We start from the raw sequence: 22,309 nt of genomic DNA, 5'->3' as shown, positions 1-22,309 counted from the left end.
AGTTATTAATGTCACGGGTCGGACCAACTTTTTGTCACAGAAGGAACACATGCGAATTGCTCTGCTATGTTTTTTAATATTAACAGACAACAAAACCTAAAACATATGATGGAGGAATCAAAACAACATTTTACTTTAAATAAGAGATTTGTCTGAGTACCTAATTCTAATCAATTTTCTCTGTGTTCGATCATTTATTTTTATTATTTTTATTCTGTCTTTATTTTTTTCAAAAAACGTAAAAAAACAAATTATTTATAAATAAAGAATAAAAAGCATGGCTGCATGGGCCGTCTGCCGAACATATCGTTTAAATTGTTTTCAAGGCTTAATTTTTTTTTTTTTTATTTTTAAAGTTTCGATATCTTTAAACTGCTCGCTCGTATCGAAGAAAGTATCATAACATTTTTTGTAGGTACAATGCCTGTAGGATCTAAAGTCTTTTAAACGGCTTAACTTTAGAGGAATACAAAGATAAAAATTCTTGTTGTTACTGTCTGTCGACCTCAAACTTGCTATGGAGCGTAAAAATATTCAAGAGCTAGTTTTTGGAAAGGTCTATGTTTTGACGAAAATCATTATTGATGGTACCTTCCTTTGAACGGGTTTTTTTAAAACAAAATTTTGTATAAAAGCGTTTACATAGATAGTTTATTCCTAAAAAGCTAACCTTATTTTGTAGTACGTTTAAGCTAACCATTCGTCGAAACGACGAAGTGATTTTTAACCGCGCTGTTAAGAAAAAGTTATTAACTAATTTCTGTGAAGTTAAATAATTCATGTTAAGTAGTTATTTTTTTACCAGAAAAAGCAAAAAAAGGATTTTTTTACACACGGATTACACGAATTAAAAATGCAATCGGAAGCTCCTTTTTCCGAAAAATCAGAAAAAATAAAATTGGTGTTCGTCAAATCGACGAAGATTAGCTTTCTAGGGTTAAATATAAAATGAAAACTAAATTTTGAAAAATTAATTAGACATGGAAGATTTTTTTTTTTGTTAAATAAATCTCGAGCAATAAAAGAGATATCGGGAAAATTTAAACAGTTTTTGAAAGAAGAATATCTGTTCTTATAATAACCGTTACAAATTTGTTCATAATGAATTACTCCACATAAAAACATAACCTCGAAAACAGCCAAAATTACGTTTTTTGACATTTTCTAAGGGTAATATTTCAAAAACGAAGGCCAATCAAATTTTTCTGACTTCAGATTCGGATTCAGTACCCCAAAAACTACTAGAAAAGTATATTTTGGTTTTTATGGCAAAAACCTTATTGACCAGTGTAATCAAGATCTAATAACAAAATTTCAAAATTGATTTTCCAAAAATTGTTTTCCGAAACAAAATTTAGTTATAAAAAATCTAAAAATTTCGTTAACATCAGTTTAGTTGTTAAAAAACCTGTTTATGGTTTCAAATTGCCACCAAATCTTGTTCGGCAAAACTCTTTAAAGACCTGGGAAGAAGTTTCATAAACAGTCCTGTCTATGGTCCTGTATACGGATGAACCAGCTGTTTATACCAAACCCAAATTTTATTTTTCCATCCGATAGAGACTGGTGTTTATTTCGCAAGTGCGAAATCGAATTTTGGTTTTCGACCAAATCTCTAAACTATAAGAATATAAAATTTGGGGGTGTACAAACTGTTGGGTCGGATTATAAATGCACTGGACGAAAACAGTTTTCAAAAATATTTAAATAATAATTGGCTACACTGTCAATGCTATTACATTATATGCAGTTATCATGCAGCACAAGTACCTACTCTTTTTTATTTTTTTAATAACTTTTGAGTGAATATTTCAAAATTATTCATCCAAAAAATTCTCTTTCATATGCACCATATCCAGTACCAGCACAAAAAAGAGGGGAACAAAAGAAATAAAAAAAAAGAAGATAAAGAGGCGAGAAAAAAAGACTGGCAAAGAAGTTTTGAAAATAAATTTCAAACTAATGGTTGATTTTAATGTGAAGTTAAATTAGGATGGTTATAAGACCACGATAATAAAATAATGACGATGACGAACGATGACTGACGAACAACCGACGTCGTCGTCGACTACAACCAAATGGTGATGCGATAGATAGATGGTAATGATTCCGCCGTTCGTTGTGTTGTCGATTGGATACTTTTTTTTTGCCTTCTAGTCTTCATCAGCTTTAACTATCTTTTTCCTATACCTAATATTGTAGATACATCACCACCATATGCCCCTTCGCCGCCGCCGCTGCCACTTCAATATTTATGGACATGGTCGGATGAGTCCATTCGTTTCAATTCTGTTGGTGCGGTACGTGCTACACCAGAACGGAATTCAACACGCCAATTGTGAGAGCAGCAGCAAATGGAAGCACAGCCAAGCCAACAAACTAGCAGCAACAGAAGCAAGAAAGCTTAGCCAAATATAATAATTTTTCGAGAGAGTTTTTACCCCCCTCCTCAGCTCTTTGTCGACCATCCAACAATATATTGGCCGACAACAACTGTTGTTTCTATTCTTTTTTTTCTAACTTTTTTTGTTGTTGTTATTTTTGGGTGGGGATAGGAGGTTTTTTTTAGGTATGGAAATGGAGCCAATATAACTGATATTTATTATCGTGAAACATTTTCTTCAACAGGAAAATCGTTCCAAACTAAAAAAAAAAAAAAGTTCAGAAAAAACGCATACACCATCGAGATTCAACCTACACACGGTAGGTACCTACAAGAGAATTATAAATTATATGCACCCCAAGAGTCTTTACAACAAGAAAAGAAAAGAGATCCGAAGCACGAATTCCTTTCTCGGGAAGTCGGGGAATAGCGGAGTTATGTGGTGTTGCATGCTAGTTCGGCTGCGGAGGAAGAATCAACTCACTCCTTTCTATATCCCCACAATCCCATGGAAATGAAAACAGATTGTGACTCCATTTTAAGTACTGGTTTCACGATCATCATCATCATTGACGATGTCGTTGTCGTTAGAGTACATAAACTACAAAAAAATCTCATAAGTTGGTCCAACCAACAGCAGCCAGCAGCAACAGGAATTACGCGAATTCGGCATTCGGCCTCTTCCAGTCAAAGACCCGGGCGGGCACCAAGCATCACGGGCAAATAATGATGATGGGCCATCGGGTATCGGGCACCAGGCGCATACTAAAGCACACATCAAGCAGAAGGTTTCGCACACTACACAATAATTAATATTGCCGAGCTCCAAAAATAGCCACACATTTACCCCCACTTTCTGGTCGAACGAACGACCGACGACGCACTGTTGTCCAAAAAGGGAAAAGTCGTAGCAATAATACAAAATCTGATGTTTTGTTTTTTTTTTTAATTCTAGTAGAAATATAAACAGAGCTTTTAAAATAGCAAAAAAAATAATATTTTGATTACTAGTTTAATTTATAAACCTTTACAAAGTTGGTAACTTATTTTTCTAGAGAAAAAAAAAAAGAAAAAAAAAACAAAATTCTTTATTTTCTTTTCTGCGATTATGCCTATTTAATTTAATTTAAAAAAATAAAAAAAAATTTTTTTAATTAAAAAAAAAATTTTGTAATTAAAAAAAAATTTGTAATTAAAAAAAATTTTTTTTTGATATAAAAAAAAAATATAAAACTAAAAAAAATATTTTCCTAGTTTTAGTAAATTAAACAAAAAAAACACCATTTTTTTACAGTTTATGAAGATTGATTAGAGCTACAAAAAAATCCATACCAGTCCATGCATTAAGTCGAATAGGGTATTTGCTCCAAGAAATTGTTGACCTAAGTGATAAATATTTAGCTGCGCATGATTGCGCACTGCCGAGATTTTGTACTTTGACAAAAAAAAAAACGCTTGAGAAAACGCTTACTTTGGTATACCTTGACCCACCTAAACGCTAATTTCTCTGATAATACTTATGCTAGAAACCTTTTTGTGGTCTTAATTCTTGAAGAAATATTATTCTTTGTAACTGCGTTTAACCCTCTGTAGGCACACCTCTTTTTTGTGACGTGATAGGCACACGGGTGCGAATTTGGTTTATACTTCTTCATGTCGCTAGAACTTTTTTCGGTAACAATATTTTATAGAGAATCAAGTATGAAATTGGTGTAGAATATTCCGAGGAATTCGAATATTTTGTTCACAATTCCGAAAAAAAATATTTTCACCCTTATAAAGAGACTTTTTTGTGACCACTTTTTTGAAAAATCGTAATTTTTTTATTTTTGTCCTGCCAAATTCGCACCCGTGTGCCGACAGAGGGTTTAAAATATATTTATACATATCTTTTTTTTTGGTCAGATATTATTTTTTCAAGGCAGTTCAATTTTTCTGCCCCGTGATAATTTATTCTCATGCAGATAATAATTTTGAATAAAAAAGTCATGGAAGCCTGCCGAAAACCCATACATTTTATGATACTTGGAAAAAAAAATGCAATTTGTAATATCTTAAAAGAATGTGTTTTTTTTTACTATAGCCCATTTTTATTCAAAGAATCCTCAATTTTTTCTTAGAATATACCACATTTAATTTCCCTTATTCTATTAGGGACACACTTTATAGTAAACAAACTATTTCTTGGTTTATTAAACATTGAATTTTATTTTATTTTTTTATTTTTTAATTTTTTTTATGTTTTTTTTTATTTTTTATGTTTTTTTTTATTTTTTGTTTTTTTTTTTTAATTTGTTTTTTAATTTTTTGGTCCGTTTATTTTTTCCCTTTACTGTTTCACATAAAATATATCAGTGAAAAAATTTATTAAATATTATTATGGATCACTAAAGGCAAAAAAAATAAAATAAAATTTTAAAACTTAATTAAAAAAATTTAAGAAATAGGTTAGTTAACTTTGAGCATCCACTGTTGTGATTAGTGATGGAAACTATCGAATAACTATCGATAGTTAGTAACTGAATGATGTGAACTATCGAATAGTTCATTCATTTATTTATTCATTCGAATAAAAACTATCGAATGAAACTATCGAATAAAATAAACTATTCGAATGAAAAAACTATTTTACAACTATCGATAGTTTGAAAGTTTTTATTCCGATCACAACTTGTGATTAATTTTATTTTATTTTTTTAGGTGGCCATAGTTTTTGCTTATAACGAAATTTTCAAAACTAAGGACAATTTTTTAAAGTTCAATTGTTTTTTTCTACGAAAATCTTTCTTCGGCCAATGATTACGAAACACCCTTCTGATTTTTGCAATGAGAAAAGTCATTTTGTACAACAGTGCGACGACGATGGCGACGTTGGTCGTCGTTCATCGTCATTATCATCATCGTTGTTTTTTTTTTTTTTTTTCGTTCATAGTCGTAGAGCTGTGTCAAGCTTGGTCAGGTTGGGATAGAGATCGAGCGAGGAGGAAAAGTGATGGGAGCCACTCCTTTTGGGGCATTATCCGAAACACCATGCTGCCCTGGCTGAGTGCGCGGCACAAAGGGGTACAAAGTGTCAGACTGATGACATGCAAGAAGTCGCTCTAGCAACGGAATGGAACGCACTGCTGATCTCCCTCCATTGATCGAAGCTGTTCTGGTTGCTGGCTGCTGCTTCAGCGTCAGAGAAAAAGTCGATTAATTTAAATAAGTGATCGAAATTTATATTTATCCTTGCGATCGGGATTGGGATTTTTGGATTTGGATTTAGATTTGAATTTGGATCGGGATCGGGATCTTCATGGGATTATCTGTATAAATGTTGTTGCGTGCGTAGGCGAAGGAGGTGCAGGATGGATTAGCTTAATAGCAATCCATGGATGGATGGATGAATGGGGTCGTCATCGTCCATCGTCGTCTTCTTCGTTAGAAGAAAAACCCATTAAACCTGTCTGTCCCTTACAAGTTCTTCTATTACAAGTGATAGCTTTCTTCTTTTTGCACAGAGATAGGAAAAGAGTTTTATGTTTGGGCGTTTAAAAATAAATTAGTTGCAACGAATCTATTTTTTTCAAAAGGTGCAGTTCACCTACCAGGATCTTTTCAAGTAATTTGGGTTGGATATATTTGTATTTCGCGTTAAATGGACAAATTTATCAAATTGAATCCCAACGATTAGTCGAGCCGAGAAAATATAGTGTTGTCGGCAAAAGGAGAGTAAAGAAATGTTATAGATGGGACCGGTATGTCTGAAGCATTACACCGCTGATCTTACAATCCGATTGTGGAAACAAAAATGTATGGTCTACGTTGTTCTCCATTCGGCTTTGACTAAAAAGTATAGGAAGGTAATTAAAAATTTAATGAAGTTTAATTTAAAAAAGATCCATTTGACCGATTAGTGCTCTGGATTTGATCAAAAGAGATAATTCCACATATAAGTACAGTCAGGCAACATTATGGGAAGACAAATTTTAGCTGTTTTAGCTGCAGTTTATTGAAGAATGTGAACATGGAGAAAATTAGATGCGAACATCTGCTAAATAAGTTTGTGTAATGAGATACTTTAATTAAAACAAGAGAAAATGGTCAAGATTATGTCGGTCGTTCCCGATCATCATTTTTTTTTTACAAAATTAGAACATTCTTAAGGAGAATTAGTGAAGAATTTGTAACAACTTAATAACTAATGTGTTGTTATTTGGTGCATTTTACAGAATTTTCTGGATCAACGTAATTAAGGAACAATGAATTCCTTAATTGAAGTAGGTACTGTTGTTGCCAATTTCTGAAAACCACTGATGCATCGGAAAGTAGCCTTAAGAAAAGTAGGTAATACATACCAATACATTTTTGAAAATTAAGGTAATGATCCAGTATGATCAACAAATCGACACAAGGAATAAAGGAATGTAGGGGAAGGGGGAGCAAGATGGGGTACTTATGCTTGAAACGTTAACAATATAGAAATTAACATAGTGAAACAATCAAATTTATTTTTTAATTAACAGCTAATTATTATTATTCAAATATCTCTGGTGCTATCAAAATAGGCCTTTTTGCGTTTTTTTTAGAAAATGTGCCGCTATTTCATAACTATGGATGATAAGATTAAACTGAGGCTTAATTATTGAAGCTTAATAGACCTGAAATTAATCTGCAAAGTTTCAGACTTATTCATCAAACAGTTTTTCTGTTGTGAGGGTTTGAACTTTTGAGATAATTTAAAACACCACATTTTTGCAGCTGTAATTGATTTATTTCTAATCACTTTTTTATGAGCAAAATCAAATTCTTTTGAGTTTATTTGAACATTTTATTAATAAATACTATTTAAATTTTAGATAAACCAAAGAAAAATCCAAAATTTTCAAAAAAATGGAAAAATATCTAAAAACGGTATGAATTTTTTTTTTTTTATTTAAATTTTTTTGAAAACTTTTAATTTCCTTTGGTTTAAAAAGAATTTGATATTGCTCATAAAAAAGTGATTAGAAATAAATCATTTACAGCTGCAAAAATGTGGTGTTTTAAATAATCTAAAAAGTTCAAACCCTCACAGCAGAAAAACTGTTTGATGAATAAGTCTGAAACTTTGCAGATTAATTTCAGGTCTATTAAGCTTCAATAATTTAGCCTCAGTTTAATCTTATCACCCATAGCGGCACATTTTCTAAAAAACCGCAAAAAGGCCTATTTTGATAGCTTTTCTAAAATGATATCAAATGTACGAAAACATTTTTTCTAACAAAGCAAACTTTACTTCTTTGTAGAAAATTTAATGAAATTTTCAAATGTATCCTTAAATTTTCTGTGGAAGGATCCGTTGTTGAGATATTGATAGTCAAAGTCAAAAGTATGGTTTTTGGTTCGAGGACTGATATTGTAGTCTAAAAAAAATCGTAGGAGTTTAAAACAAAAAAATCCTTAAAGCCAAATAAATAGCCTTTCTAAAAATTATTATCATTTTATCACAAAAAAATTTTCCCACTTTTTTATGAGAAAAGTGAAAACCAAAAAAAAATTTGAAAAAGTTGGTTTTTGAACAGTTGCAACGATTAACCTATTTTATTCATAAAAACCTAAAACTAGAAGAATGTAGCTTTCACATGCTTTTTGATATGTCATGATGCGATCATTTTTTACTGAAATACAGCTTATCGAAAATCACTAAAAAAAATCATAATTTTTTGGGCTAGTTTAGTTGAACTAGCTTATGTACCTATGGTCAATTCTATAAAATAATAATAATGACAATATAGAAAAACTTGGCTCTTTTTTTAACGGTTATATTTTTGTGATTTTATTAAGCAAACAAACTTAGTTTGAAAAAAAAAAAAATGTTACGTATACGCCACAGTGATCGTCAAATTTTTATACTTTGAAAATTGATACAGAATCTCTTACCGCTAAAACAAAAAAATTAATCAAATTTAAGCTTTTTCATCTCTTTTCTCTCATTTATATAAATGATAAAATGTTAACTGTTTGGCTATCTAGAACCAGACACCACAAAAAAGCATAAACGTATAGTCTGTAAGATAGATTTGTCTGTACATGACGGTAGATTTATCTGTAAACTTATTGATTCTTCTATCAACTTGTTCTTGCTGTTGAAGTTTGAATTTAACTTTGCAGAAATTCGGACATATATTAATAATTAAAAATAAAAGTTTCTAAGATCTTAATTGAAATAGTTTAAGTAGTAGAGCAGGGAACTGGGTTTCTTCATACAAAATGTCTCCAATGCACTCCAATATAACTAAAAATCTCAGTTTTTTTTATTTAACTGACATCGAAATTTCCGAAACTGAAATAAAAAAAAAAAAAAAAAACATAATGCGAACATTGATTGTGCCCGAATACACAAATTCCAACAATCCCTTAAAAGGATTCATCAGTCCTTTTATGTAGACAATTGAATGCTCTGTATTTATTTTGATTTTATTTCGTATGTTTCTCGTTTGCATAACAGGATCCTCTTGATATAATGTCATTCGTTACACTCATTCAACCCAAATCGAAGGAGTGTCTCAGGTTCAACAGTCGATCGTGGTGATTTCTCAAAAAAAAAAAAAAATAAAATAAAATGTTATTGAACCCGCATGAATAATTTTTCGTTTTCCTTTTTGGACTACAACATATTTAATGAGAGCGAGAGAAGAAGCACACCATTTTAGACTGGGGAAAGGTTCTTCTTTTGATCATCGCAGGCTCAAGTTTAAAACGAGACTTTTTTCAAAAAAAGGTTTCTGATATTAAAAAAGAAGTCGCTTGGGATTTGTTACTTTCGCGCGACCTTATTTGCGCCACTCGCGCGCATGCAAAGAGAAAGATTAAAAAAAAAAAATAATAAATAAATCGAAAAGTGCATCAGTTAAAGAAGTTTTTATAAACTCCATTATGGCGGTATTATAGGTAGATCGGTTTAGCAGCCAGCAAAAGTTAAAGAAGAGAGAGAAAAAAAAGAGCTAATAACGAAACAATTCTGGAAATGGTCTTCGCACAGTCTCAACCTACTTTTTCCTCAATTGTGTTTCCGCTTGGGCAATTCGGCTGAAGAAAAGAGGAATGCTTCAGATTTGGTTTCTTTTTTTTTCATATTTTTTTTTTTTACCAAAGCTGCAGCTATATGGAAACGGTTGGTGGCGGCAGCGGCGATGACGACGACGAAGACGCCACCGCAACACGAATATAGTGTGGATTGGATGCTTTACGGTAGTTCCTTCGTCCGTCTTCAGCCAGCGTCGACGTTATTTTCGTCGGTTGGTTGGTTCACTACCTTGGTTGGTTAGATTGGCTTTGGCGCGGTATGCAGTTGCATGCATTGATTATTATTGGAGTGTCACCACGTTTATTTCATTACTTCGGGTGTAAATCTTTTCTTTTTCTTTAATTATTTTTTTTTGTTTTTCGTTTTTTTTTCTTACTTTTTTTTTCAAGCTTCATGAGTTAATTTCCGTGGCAACAGAAAATAGAGAGAAATGTAATACTAGGAACCCGCAATAGAAAGGGAATAACAGTGTGTAGTGGATGATTTATCAAACTTAAGTGTTTGTAGGTTAATGTGCATTGCAAAAAAAAAAAAATAAAGTGATGTCTTTTCTTTCTTTGAATTATTGTTTATTGCTTTTGAATACTTGTAGAATTATAATAATAACTGTTTCTGAATTTGTAATTGTAATACTTTCTTGATAAGCTGATTTACTGGGAATGAATCTTTAATATGACATAATAGAAGATACTATTTCTCAATTTGTCTTAAGTGGCGCCCAACGTGAGCTTTGTTTGTTTTGTTTAAAGTATCGTCCTGTTTTTGGAGAGAACCAAATTTGAACCACTTTTATGTACCATACCATTCATTATCATGAATAAAAATTTCCCTCGAAATGTTTCCCATGTTTTAAATATGGGAGCGAAAATGATCATAAAAAGTTTCCCTCGGAATTTATTGGTATCGGCAATCAATTTTCCGGGGGAATTTAGACATCATTTCTTACGATTTTTTGCTCCCTGGAAATAAATTTTTATTTTATTTAGTTAGTTTTCTGGTGTTTTTAACACCTATCCTTCTTCTATTTAGCCTCCTTTTTATATCGTAGCATGAAAGCCCAAATCTTTTAAAATATCGTTTTTTAACTCTTTCTTAATTTATGTATCCTTAACAAAATTTTGAAATAAAATACGAAGACGTACAATTTGTACATCATCAAAATGCTATTTTCTATCAATTTTCTATCGCCCTATCAATTGCTATAAATGGCGCCCAACGCGGTTCTGATTATAATTAAAATTTGTTTTTTCCTTAAACTTTTCTAGGTTTCTAGTTTTGAATATTCTCCCAAATTTATCTCTCGAAAATTTAAAGTGCATGAAGGATTTCTTTCCAAATACCTTACTCTCTACAAAATTGTTGCAATCACAATTTGTTTAAATCTTTTATTATATTTACTCTTAACTCTTAAAATGAGTGAAATGTTCAACAATTTTCTACTCAAGAGCTACAAAATTTCTCTTAACCTGTCAAAATTCCCATACCATTACACAAAAATTTAAATAAAAAAACCACTAATTCTCTTTCTACGCAAATCTGATTTTTATTACCAGCCGGCTTTTCAAGTCAATATACATTGTTCAACAATTTACGTACGTTAGCAACAGTGTGCGAAATATAACAAAGGGTGTTTTCTCTACTCTTACTCTCATGTTCTCTTATTTCGTCACAAAAATGATGATTTCAAAAAACGAATATATGCGATATGCGACGAGGACGAAAACGACGACATGCGTAACAACCATGACGTGTTTTTTTGTACTCAAATCCCTCTAAAAAGGATGTAATAAGCGCAGCTATATTTGAGTAATGCAATTGCTATTACATTGTACCCTCATACTCAGTGAGGAAAAAAAAGGACTATAAGGACACACTTTAATACTTTTTTGTTATCCTTTTTCTGAGTCAACACACACAATGGAATTCTCGATTTCACCATGAATAGATTGAAGCCGAAACCGAGAAACCAACAAGACACGATTAAAGTGTAAGGACGAAAGCGAGAGAGAGTGAGAGAAAAACTTGTGGGCTGGTTGTTTTACAATGCTTTTTCCCAAGCCTTCCCCATGAGTCATAACAAATATTGAATTAAAGGAATTAAGTGGTTTTTCAAATGCATAATGAACGTAATTCCTTCCCTTTAAGTGTGTTGTGTCTGCAGGGTATCTAGATTCCAAAAACCACCCTAATCTTTATTTTTTGGGTGTGTGTTTTTCTACAATTTTGTTTTTTTATTGAACTTAGGTATAACATAACGGTTTAGACGCTGATTTTCCTTTTTTTATTTTTTTATTTAACTAAAATCTCTAAAATAGAAATCGGTTCACAGGACGACTCTAGAGGCAAAGAAAAATCACACCTACTCAAACAGGATTAATTTATACAACAAAAAAAGGAACAAAAGTAAATCCTTGCTGTCGTCAGAGTTTGAATTCCTTTTTTGTATAGTGGAAAAAGGGTTTGTGTGTTTCCACTCTGTTGGATGAAAAGTGATTGGGTTGCTCAATTAAATCATCATTCAGGAGGGCGAAATCTTTGTGGTGTTATTTTATTTTATTTTATTTTTTGGATTTTAAGGGGGTTGGAGGTGTGTAGACTTACACACCAATTCAAAGAAATAAAGTGAAATACCAAAAAAAAAAAAAGGGATGTAGGTAGGTTTTTTTTTATTGTTCCCATTTCCATTAAGGTTACCTCTTCTGTTCCGGGGAATTTGCCAAAAAATTTCACTTTTTACACTTTGAATTGAACGTGTTACTTTGTGAGGTGTATGAGTACAAATTACATGAGGGAGAGAGGTCATATAATATTAAGTGACCTTTTCGACACTTGGCAACTTGGTGAGATGAATTGAAATGGGAAATGGGTTTGTTTTTATTTTTTTTTTTGCTCTCTGTTTATTTGCTTATTGGTTTGTATTCGAAAAAAGGACCTTTAGGATAACAGAATTATTCATGAATATTAATAAGGATTATTATTGGATATTCTTTCTTAACCAACCATCCTTTCATAAGATAAAAAAAAAATATGAAATGAAACAGCTTTTTCATTTCATGCTGAGCTGAATAGGTCATTAGGATGATGTTTTATTTAACTTATGGTTAGGAGTTAGCTATATAAAAACGTGAGGGTTATCTGAAATTATTTTTTTTTTGCTTTCGAGAAAATGGTTACAAAATATTTGATTAATTTTAAAAAGTTTTTTATAATTAAATTGTTTGATGATTTGCTAATATTTGTGTTACGTTTCACATCTTAAGTCTATATTTTGCCAGAAAGCGTAGAAAGATATGAAAGATGAAGTTCAATTTGAAAATTTAGAAGGTATCAGTTCGATACTTAAACATCTTTAGAATCGGATATATATTTTAATTACTTAAAAGAAGTGCAGATAGCAATATATCCGTGCGGTATGGTCTATGCTTTAGGAAAATACACTACAACAGCCGAATCAGAAAAAACGATGCTTTTGCTGTGAACAATCTTAAAGAAAAAGGCAGTTAAAAAACAATTTGGTGTTGTTTTATGGGCACAGCGCTTTGAAAGTCTCATATCTTTTGTTTGTTTTAAATAATTGAACTTGATTTTTTACTCAATAATATAGTCCAACTCAAAAACAAAACAGGGGGAATACGCATAACTCGAGCAATTTTTGAATACATCACTAAAAAAAATCATTTTCTTTGCGAGCAAAACAGTCATTGAGTCATTTCTGGACTTTTTTGAAGTACTGTTCAAACGAAGGTAACAACTTACAATTTATTTTCGTGAAATTGTTTTGGGTTACTGTTAAAGTGTGCCACATCTTAGAGTAGACGCACCATTGTCATTTATCTGATGAATAAAGGAAGAATCTAATCTAATCTAGTCTGAGTATTATTTATGGAGGAACTGAGACTGCCGAGAATTATTTTTTTATATCCGATTTTTCAATAAAAACAATAAATCGCTTTACGAAGTGGTAGCAACCACAGATGAAAATAAAAGTTATGCGTTTATTGAAAATCAAACTCATACTTGGAAAGATGGTATTTTTCAAAATGCGACTTTAATCTCAACGATAGAAACTATTTTTCCTGTGCATACAAAAATACTGCAATTGGCACCATATTTAAAATAAGAGGAGAGCGGATTAAACTCAACTTTAGACCCGACGGTAACGAAGGTTCCGACAGCTAGACACTCTGTAATCTACATGACAGATGATGTATTCTATTTCATTGCTGTATGTCCGATGCTGAATCAGATCAAGCGTGTTCATTTTAATAAAAGCGTTCTGCACTTTGAAGAGGCTGCAAGCCAATTATAGGACATGAAGAACATGTCTACGGTACTTTAAATTTGTCTTAGTTAGTTTTTATCCCAAACAAACTAAAAATCGCTTCAATTCTTATTTTATTATTACAATGCTTTAAACTAATCTAAAAGCCCTTAAAATTTTGTTTTAACTAAACTAAAAATGTTTAAAATTGTAATCTTTTTGCTTAATTATTAAAAAAAAACGATTATATTTCTACGTTTTTATTTCATCGCAATTTAAAAACAAATCCTATGATTACTTACATCATATACTTTAATATTTCTGATTTTATGTGAATTCTTGCAGCTTTGTTTTAAGTTGGCATTTATTGATTTTTTTTTTAACATTTGTTCAAATTTGATCTAAGTTCGTATAATATTAAGTAATGCACTTTTAAGTATAGAAATATGAGGGGCGGTTGGTTCCCTTGTTTTTTAATATACTGCCGCTTTACATTTCATTTTCTTCAACCGATACATATTGATAATATTGTAAAAACAAATATGCATTTGGCCATAGAAATTGAAGTCACAAGATTAAAATTCTTGAATAATTGTTTCCATAAAAATGTCATTGATAAGTAGTAAATAAAATGAATCGTACGTACCTGCGTTAGAGTAAAAGTTGCTTATGTTATAATGTTAAAGGTTTGTATGTTAAAATTCATAAACGAATAATTTTAGTACTACTACTTAAACACTTCTGTATACATTTTTTAGCTTCAAATCGGGTCAGTTATTTAAGATTCAGTAGGTACTATGGTACCTACAAATGGAACTCCAGATTTTATAGCTGTGTTCCTTTGGCCTTAAGTATCTACTGCTAAGTACTTCTGCTTGTATTTAACTCCATTTCTTTCATAGAAAAAACGTCTTTGAATGGATTCAGAAGTACAAAAAGTACTTTGCTGAGCCCAAAGGAACACAGGCTTTATTAATTACTTTTGACACAAACATTCGGTGTTTGAAAATGTATCCATACCGACAGCTCAATATTATTTCAATTTACATTTGCTACCATAGGTCATTGCATTTAATTTCTCAGTAAACACTAGGACTTATTTTTCTTTATTTCTCAATTCTCGAGTTTTAGCTTTATTGAATCCCTTTTGCATGCATGACAGAGCATTTGTTTAAAACTGGGAAGTAAACTACTTCGTTGATTGGGCTATTACTAAATAAACTTTATTTTAAAAAAATTTATTCTAAATAAACTTATTTCAGACGAAGAAGAAAAAAATTAAATGACATACATTTTTAACCAGGGATTATCCGATATACCTATTTAATTTACCTATTTATTATGCAACTTTTCAAAACTTTTATTTCAACAGCAATAATTTGTATAAAATATGGTCAATATCCTTATATATGATACTTGATGTGTTCTAAAGTTATTTCCAGAAAAGCCAAATTCAAGATAATTTTGTTAGTTGAATAGAACTTTGCTTGACCAAATCTCTTTATCAAAAATGATAAAATAAATAGTGATTATATTTCACTTACCACAATCTTCCTTGATACAATCGTAAACCGTTCTCGCAATTTCTGTTTCATGTGCGTGATCCCATAGTCCATCAGTAGCTAGTACTAAAAACTCTTCTTTTCCATCTAAATCCACTACAATACAATCCGGATCACCCGTTAATACTGGTTTAAATTTAGCATCTCCTAAAAAAGGCATTTATTTAATTACAACGTTTGTATGAAGAAAAATATATTAAATTTTAAGATCATACCCAATGATCGGGTTACATTAGAGGTTCCATTCACACGTAAAACACCAGAAACAGAAGATATAAAACCTCGCATTGAAAGTATCCGATTTTTTTCTCTCTGTTAACAAATAATTAAGTATTAGTTAGAACTTATTTATTTTGTAGTTAAATTTCAATTCATATTACTTCTAAATCTGGTCTATGTGACTTAACAAGTTGCATTACTTTTCCATATTGTTTGGCTAACATAGCCTTTGAATCACCTGCATATGCAATAAATAAGCGTTTCTCTTCGGGACGGTAAAGAGCACACACAGCTGTTGTACCAGAACTTGTGGCTCCTCTTGATATGAAATTTGAGTCTGTTATTTGGAATGATTTTTGAAGTAAAATTACAGGATCTGTTGTTGCATTGGACGTTTTTGAAATTATATACGGCAGTTGAGATGCGACGTAATGTGCAGCTGCATAACCATTATGCCCATCAAATACACCATAGAAACTTGATTTTGCAGAGTTCTGTAAATAAAAAAATACAAAAACAAAAATTCATATACAAGCCACAAGCCACAATTGAATTTTTTTTATAGATCGATATATTGCGAAAAACATTCTTAGTAAAATTTAAACTAAGCTCTACATCGAGATGACCTGCCCATACTTAGTGACTTATGCATTCACAAGGAAAGGGAGGACATAAATACCACTTTCTCACAATAAATGTGTTACGCGGTCCATTTAAAAATAAGATAAGATGTGTCTGGTGGGGTATATGATTAGGTTATTAACTTTGTATCCTTCAGGTTATGTGACAACTCCAGCGCTGATTTTAAACAAAGGTGTAATCTTGCCTACGGTTGTTAATTTTTTATGAGAATGTAATTGGCTTTCAAATCCCATTTTCAAGCAACTAAATCGTCTCTTTACAAGATTTATTTATCATGATGAAGGCAGATGAGAACTCTTTAGATAGTTTTGAGAAAACATTTTTTGAGTGATTTGTGGTTCCGCCTCCATTGATTGTGTGATTCGAGCAGAAAATACAACAACGAGCTATTATATGGTTTGCACACCTATGTATAGCGCGGGGACCAAAATTATCCGTCGCGAAAAGTTTTCAACTTCACCCCAGAGGTGACGATGCAGCAGAGAAATACCTCATTTTTTGTGGCTCTTGCAAGTCAAAGGTATCCTCAATCAACTTGGATTGAGAAACTGAAAGCAGAATATACATAGATGGCTGGAGATGCTTTTCGGTGAAGGCCCAAATTACAATTGATTGTAATGCTGCCCTAAGGCAGTAAGTATCGGAAACTGGCTGTTTGGTTCCGAAACCTTTCGATCAGATATGTTTTGATAACTACGGACTACTGCGCTCCTACCATTCATATTAATTCATTTTTTGTTTGATAAACTTGAAGTCAAGTAAAGACTGGAAAAACTGATGATTTAATTACTTATGATTTAAAGATGGAACGCGGGGTTTGGAACATTCTTAAATAATTAGATAAAATCAACAAAAATAACTTCGATAGTGTTTAAGAGGTGTAAAGGTTTGTGTTGTTTTTCTTATTAGAATTCCGTTCGTTATTACAACTTGTGTGAAATTTTCCATACGAACGGATTTTGTGTTTGCTTCTTTTTCGGGTAAAATTCTGATATAAATGGAATTCAAGATAAGGGGCCTATTATAGCGATCAGGAAAATGAATCAGGAAAAATTTTGTGATGTTTTAATTCGATTTGAGTATACCAATAGATAATAAATGACTCAATGATTTTTTTTCGAAAAGAAAATTTACAATTTTTTTTTTTTTATAATCTGCGCGCACTAAAGGGGTTTTGGGTACCCTTAATATGTATCAACACAGTGCGAGCGTTAGGAAAAGAGGGAGGGGTTTATAAGGAGAAACCGATGCACATTAGTTTTAAAGCTCTGGACATTAAAATGGGAGGGAAAAACTGAGCCGGGTAATGCATTCCACATTCTCGTAGTGCGACTAAAGAAAGAATCTCTGTATTTGACGGTACGTCCGAAATTGGGCTCAAGTGGAAACTGATGGGCATTCCTTGAAGTACGAGTATCACGGTTGAATTGTTTAAGGGGAGGAATGCAGCTAGCTATTTCATTAGAACATTTTTTAAAAAAGTACCTATCAAATAAGGACAGGCATGATACATTCCGGCGGTGCTCAAGAGGTGGGACCTATCACTTATCATTTTAAAAGCTCTATTTTGAATTCTATCCAAATAACTCAAGTGGGTCTTAGGAGCTCCTGCCCAGATATGGGAATTATACTCGAGCTTTGGACGAATATATGCTTTATAGATTATAGCCAGATCAGAAGGGGTGAAATATTTCTTACATCTTCGGAGGAAACCTAAGCATTTCGCAGAGTTTTTGGCTACATCGAATATGTACTCATTCCCCAAAAGGTGGTTTGTAATGGACATACCTAGAATCGAAAGCTGATCAGTTTCCTCGATGCAAGTACCACTCATGGATAGTGGCAAAGGGGGAAGGTTTCGTTTTAATGATAGTAAGCAGCATTGTGTTTTAGAAGCATTAAGTTCTACGCGGTTTCTTATTCCCCATTGGACAATGCATTCGAGATCAGAATTTAATGAATGGTACTATCATCTGCGAAACAATTTAATGGATTAGAAGTTTCAGAGAGCAAATCATTAATGAAAATGAGAAAGAGAGTCGGAGACAAAACGGAGCCCTGGGGCACACCAGCGTTTATATTATGGGTTTCAGACTTGAATCCATCCAAAACGACTTGAATTGAACGGTTCGAAAGGTAAATAAATGGAACACTTATTTTTCTTTTAAATTGTATTTATGTGTTTTCCTGATGCAAATTCATTTTCGTGCCACCTGAATGACATTTGAAAAAAAAAACGAAACAAATCGTTCCCCTCAAGTGTTTCAAAATTTTCCCGTTCTACTGCCTACGAAAAATTTGTTTGTGTATTTCAATCAGGAAAAGAAGAGAAAAGGTAGATTTTTTGTGTGTCAACTGACGAAAGTTTTCCTGATCGCTACAAACGGACATCAGGAAAAAATATTCAATTTCATACTGTTTTTTTTTCCTGATGCTTTTCCTGATCGCTATAACCCCCAAGGCAAAATGTCTAATAAAATTTTGCTTTAAGCCCTCTCGGGTTTTGTTTCTTTATTAGCACAAGATTCTTCAGAAAATTACCGAGGATACTATCTAGCTTAACAAATTTTAGGATATCTTTTTTGGTTTTTAAACTATTATTTTTGGGTTTCATAAGAACTTTTTGATGCTCTTTTTCAACGAAATGCATTAAATAGTTTGTTTTTATATTTTTGATTTTTTTAGGGTTATTAGCAACAATTTAAAAATAAAAGAAATACGCAATCTCTTAAATAAATGCAGATTTGCAAACAAACACGACAAACATTCTTCTATTTGCACTTCATTAGCATTTAAACTTTTTTTTAACATTTTTTTTTTTTTGTTTGTATCTAATTAGTTTCTATTATTGGCAAATGATGACCAAAGTGAAGAAGATGAATAATAAACAAATAAATAAACAATAGAGTACATCTACCTTAGACTAGAAGAAGAACATTTCATCAGATTGATTACCTCATTTCTACCGGTAAATTCTTATTCTTTTAATAAAGTTGTTTCTTCATTATTTCTATGTGAATTAGCCGGTCAACAAAATTTATAAATAGCCGGTCAACTTAATAAATGAAACAATTATTTCGTGTTGACAGTGGTTCTCATTAGAGAACCAAACTCAACAAAAAAAACTAGTAAATTGACAGGAGTTCCCTAAATAAAAATCAATTACTTATATTTTTTTAAGTTCTCGCTACCTTACAATAAAAACAGGCCCAACTTGAATGCATGTCATGTTAACTATACACGACTAGCACAAGGTCGCATGCTTAAAGCGAATATCAAAAACAACAAGCCCCAAAACAGCAAAGCAAACCTCATAGAATTGAGTCATTGTTCGTTTAGTTAAGTGACGAGAAAGTGAGAAAAAAGGCAGACCCAGTGCCGGTTTAAGCAATACCGGCGCCCCTGGGCAAGATTTTAAGTGGCGCCTGCCCTTTCCAAATATAAAATTTTCACTATAAAATAATTTCTAAAATTATGAAAAAAAAAAAAATGAGTTTTGTTGTTTAAGATAATTTTTATTTAAAATTCAGTAACAACAAATATTTAAACTGTCCTCCTTGATTGAGGTCGATTTTTGGATTTGATTGCGAATATTAATTGATACTAACTGATGCCCCTTTTTGATGATGGTTCCAAAACATATTTTTTTTCTGCAAGAATTGCTATTGATGTGAAATAAGCAATGTTTTTCATTCCGCTGCGGTGCATGAAATAAAATCAATACAGTGGTCATGAACATTTCTACCTATTCAAAGATAAGCCCACTTTTTATCAGTTAATTTTTGAATTCATGTCCGTAGCTCCATCTTCTTCTAGATGAATTAGTGGAATATCCTGGATTACAACTGGTAAATATGTATATATTTTTTCAAAACCGCCATCTATTAATATTCGCAAAAAAATTTAAAAAAAAACGGGCATTAAGATTCACATTCATTCTAAGTGAATTTTTGAGGAAAAGCTCTGAAATTGTTTATTTATAAAAAAAAAGATCTATGTCAAATTCCAAACAACCAAAAATTTGATCTGAAGTCGACTTGCAGTCGCTACTTTTTCCTTAAATAAATTCCAATAAAAGAAGTCGCTAATTTTTCCCGAAAAATCGGTCCTTTTTAAATCTCTTTTTGAGACGGATTTATAAATATAGAATCAGTACCTAATGTAGGTACGAGGTAATCGAAATTCAGTGTCACTCCGTTTTAAGATCTAAATTCGACGAAGTTGGGATGCCTGAATTTTACAAGTATCTACCAAGCTGATTTGAAAACAATAGAAAATTGGCATATGAAATCATTTGTATGTTTGGAAGCACTTATCGATGCGAGCAGCTGTTTTTACTTGAAATAAGTCACCTGTTAGATCCAGAATAACAGATCTAAACCTGGGGTCTGTTTTAAAAGAAATAACTTCTACTAAATCTTCCCCACAAGTAGAGAAGATGTTAGCAGAAAAGAGATGCAAAGTGTCAGGCGGAAAACATTAATATTACTACATTTATTGTTCTTGTTCGTAATAATAAATCTATTTCATACAAATTCTAACTGTTTTTTTTTTTTGCGGCCCATATAAATATAGACCCTGCTATTTTGGCCCGTGAAAGCCATTGAGTTTGACACGCCTGCTTTAAATGTTGTTGTAACTGCATTTAAAAAAAAAAAAAAAACTACTTTCTTGAACAACAAAAATAAATTTTATTAGTCTTGAGATTTTTAAGATTTTACCTTGGGCAGGTTTTTCCAAGTATCTTTAAATGTATGAGTTTTCTGGTAAGCTTGTAAATAATTTGTACATATGTTTATTATTGTTTTATTTATAAGAATACCAAAATAAAAAAAAATAAAAATAAAGTCAAAAATCATCAAGAGCAAGAAAAAATGAATAGCCTTTAAAAATTAACATAAAAATTCAAATTGCCAAATTTCTTTCATTAACATGGGTAAAGTTATACCAAAGTAAGAGTTTTCTTAAATCATCGCTTAGTGGTATCAACTTTATAGATAGACCGTTACTGTAGAACAATTTTTTTTCTTCGAATATATCCCTTAAATATTCTTTATCTTATAACAGCTTGTATAATAACAACAATGGATGGCTATTTTGTTCAGCGGAAAGATAACGAACAAAGATTAAGGGCGGCTTTGTCCTTCAATAAAGCAAAAATAAAAAGCAAACATTGGGGCGCCTTGTTCTTTAAAGATGGTTGGGTTTAAAATAGGGGCATATTCATAAAAGTCAAAATACATCGAACAACTCCCTTCGTTTTTGAAAAAGAATAGAACTTAAAACAGTTTTGCGGAAGCCAATAAAATTGAACGAAAATTTGGGGTAAAAAAGAAGCACCTTTTGCCAAAGCCAAAAAATCAATCAAAGATTGGAGGTACTTTCGTCTTTCAAAAACTGTATGGTTAAAAATACGAGCGCTTTTGCAAAAGTAAAATAGGTTGAATGTAGATAAGAGTGCGCCTTTCAAATGAAGTAGGGTTAAAAAATAAGGGCGCCAAAACAAATAGAAAAACGATTGGGGTGATTTCGTTCTTTATATAGAATATCGCAAATATTCGGGCTGCATTCGGCGCCCCCTAAATGCTTGCGGCCCTGGACGACACGGCCCTAGCTGCCTCCACCCTAAAACCGGCCCTGGACAGACCGAGGAGAAGCGCAGGCAAATCCAACTAAATTCTACAACACACATCAACTATGTATGTCACTTCAACCCAACCAACGACGAGAGAAGTGTGATTCATCGTTGTCATGTTGAATTCCAAGTACTAACCTACTACTTACTAGCTACTCAGTCAGTCACAGAAACATAAAAATGAAAAAAAAAAAATATTATTTAAACTGGTCAAGTAGGGGGAGATAATGTACAAATGCTGAAAGGAAAGAATTATTGTTTAACTTACCATCACATCATAGACTTTATGAAATTCATCAATACAAATTGTGCGATCTTCCATTTTGCGGCGGGCGTTCGTTGATGCTCCGGTGGTTCTAATTGGAATGGACAAGAGGTCATCATTTTTTAAGTCGGCCGATGTCGCTGTGTCAATGATTTTATTCAACTCGACATTATTCAATAAACTAGCACAAAAGTCTTCAACAATTGTAGTTGCTAAAGCTCTTAGACCATCTAAAAAAAAAATGAATGATAACCAAACAAAGAGCAAATTGATGTGTTAAGAGGGGAATGA

General features: G+C 32.0%; 2 protein-coding genes across 3 annotated transcripts in view; one reads left to right on the top strand and one right to left on the bottom strand.

Annotated features, from left to right (window-relative positions):
• LOC129905748 (syntenin-1-like) overlaps positions 1 to 22,309 on the top strand; it is a 213,607-nt gene that overhangs the window by 119,188 nt on the left and 72,110 nt on the right. The gene's annotated exons all lie outside the window — the stretch shown is intronic.
• The window catches only part of LOC129915410 (myb-like protein X), a 178,187-nt gene that overhangs the window by 155,271 nt on the left and 607 nt on the right, over positions 1 to 22,309 (bottom strand). For both annotated transcript variants that reach the window (XM_055996087.1, XM_055995325.1), the window contains exons 3-6: positions 22,022 to 22,248; positions 15,638 to 15,970; positions 15,473 to 15,569; positions 15,240 to 15,404 (exon numbers count right to left, since the gene is read on the bottom strand). In XM_055996087.1, coding sequence (XP_055852062.1) covers positions 15,240 to 15,404; positions 15,473 to 15,569; positions 15,638 to 15,970; positions 22,022 to 22,248 — 822 coding nt within the window. The remainder of the gene's footprint in view (positions 1 to 15,239; positions 15,405 to 15,472; positions 15,570 to 15,637; positions 15,971 to 22,021; positions 22,249 to 22,309) is intronic.

The sequence above is a fragment of the Episyrphus balteatus genome, chromosome 1 (genome assembly GCF_945859705.1).
Source record: "Episyrphus balteatus chromosome 1, idEpiBalt1.1, whole genome shotgun sequence".
NCBI classification, from domain to species: Eukaryota; Metazoa; Arthropoda; class Insecta; order Diptera; family Syrphidae; genus Episyrphus; species Episyrphus balteatus.
Note: the sequence above shows the minus strand (reverse complement) of the source record. Positions and strands in the feature narration are given on the sequence as shown.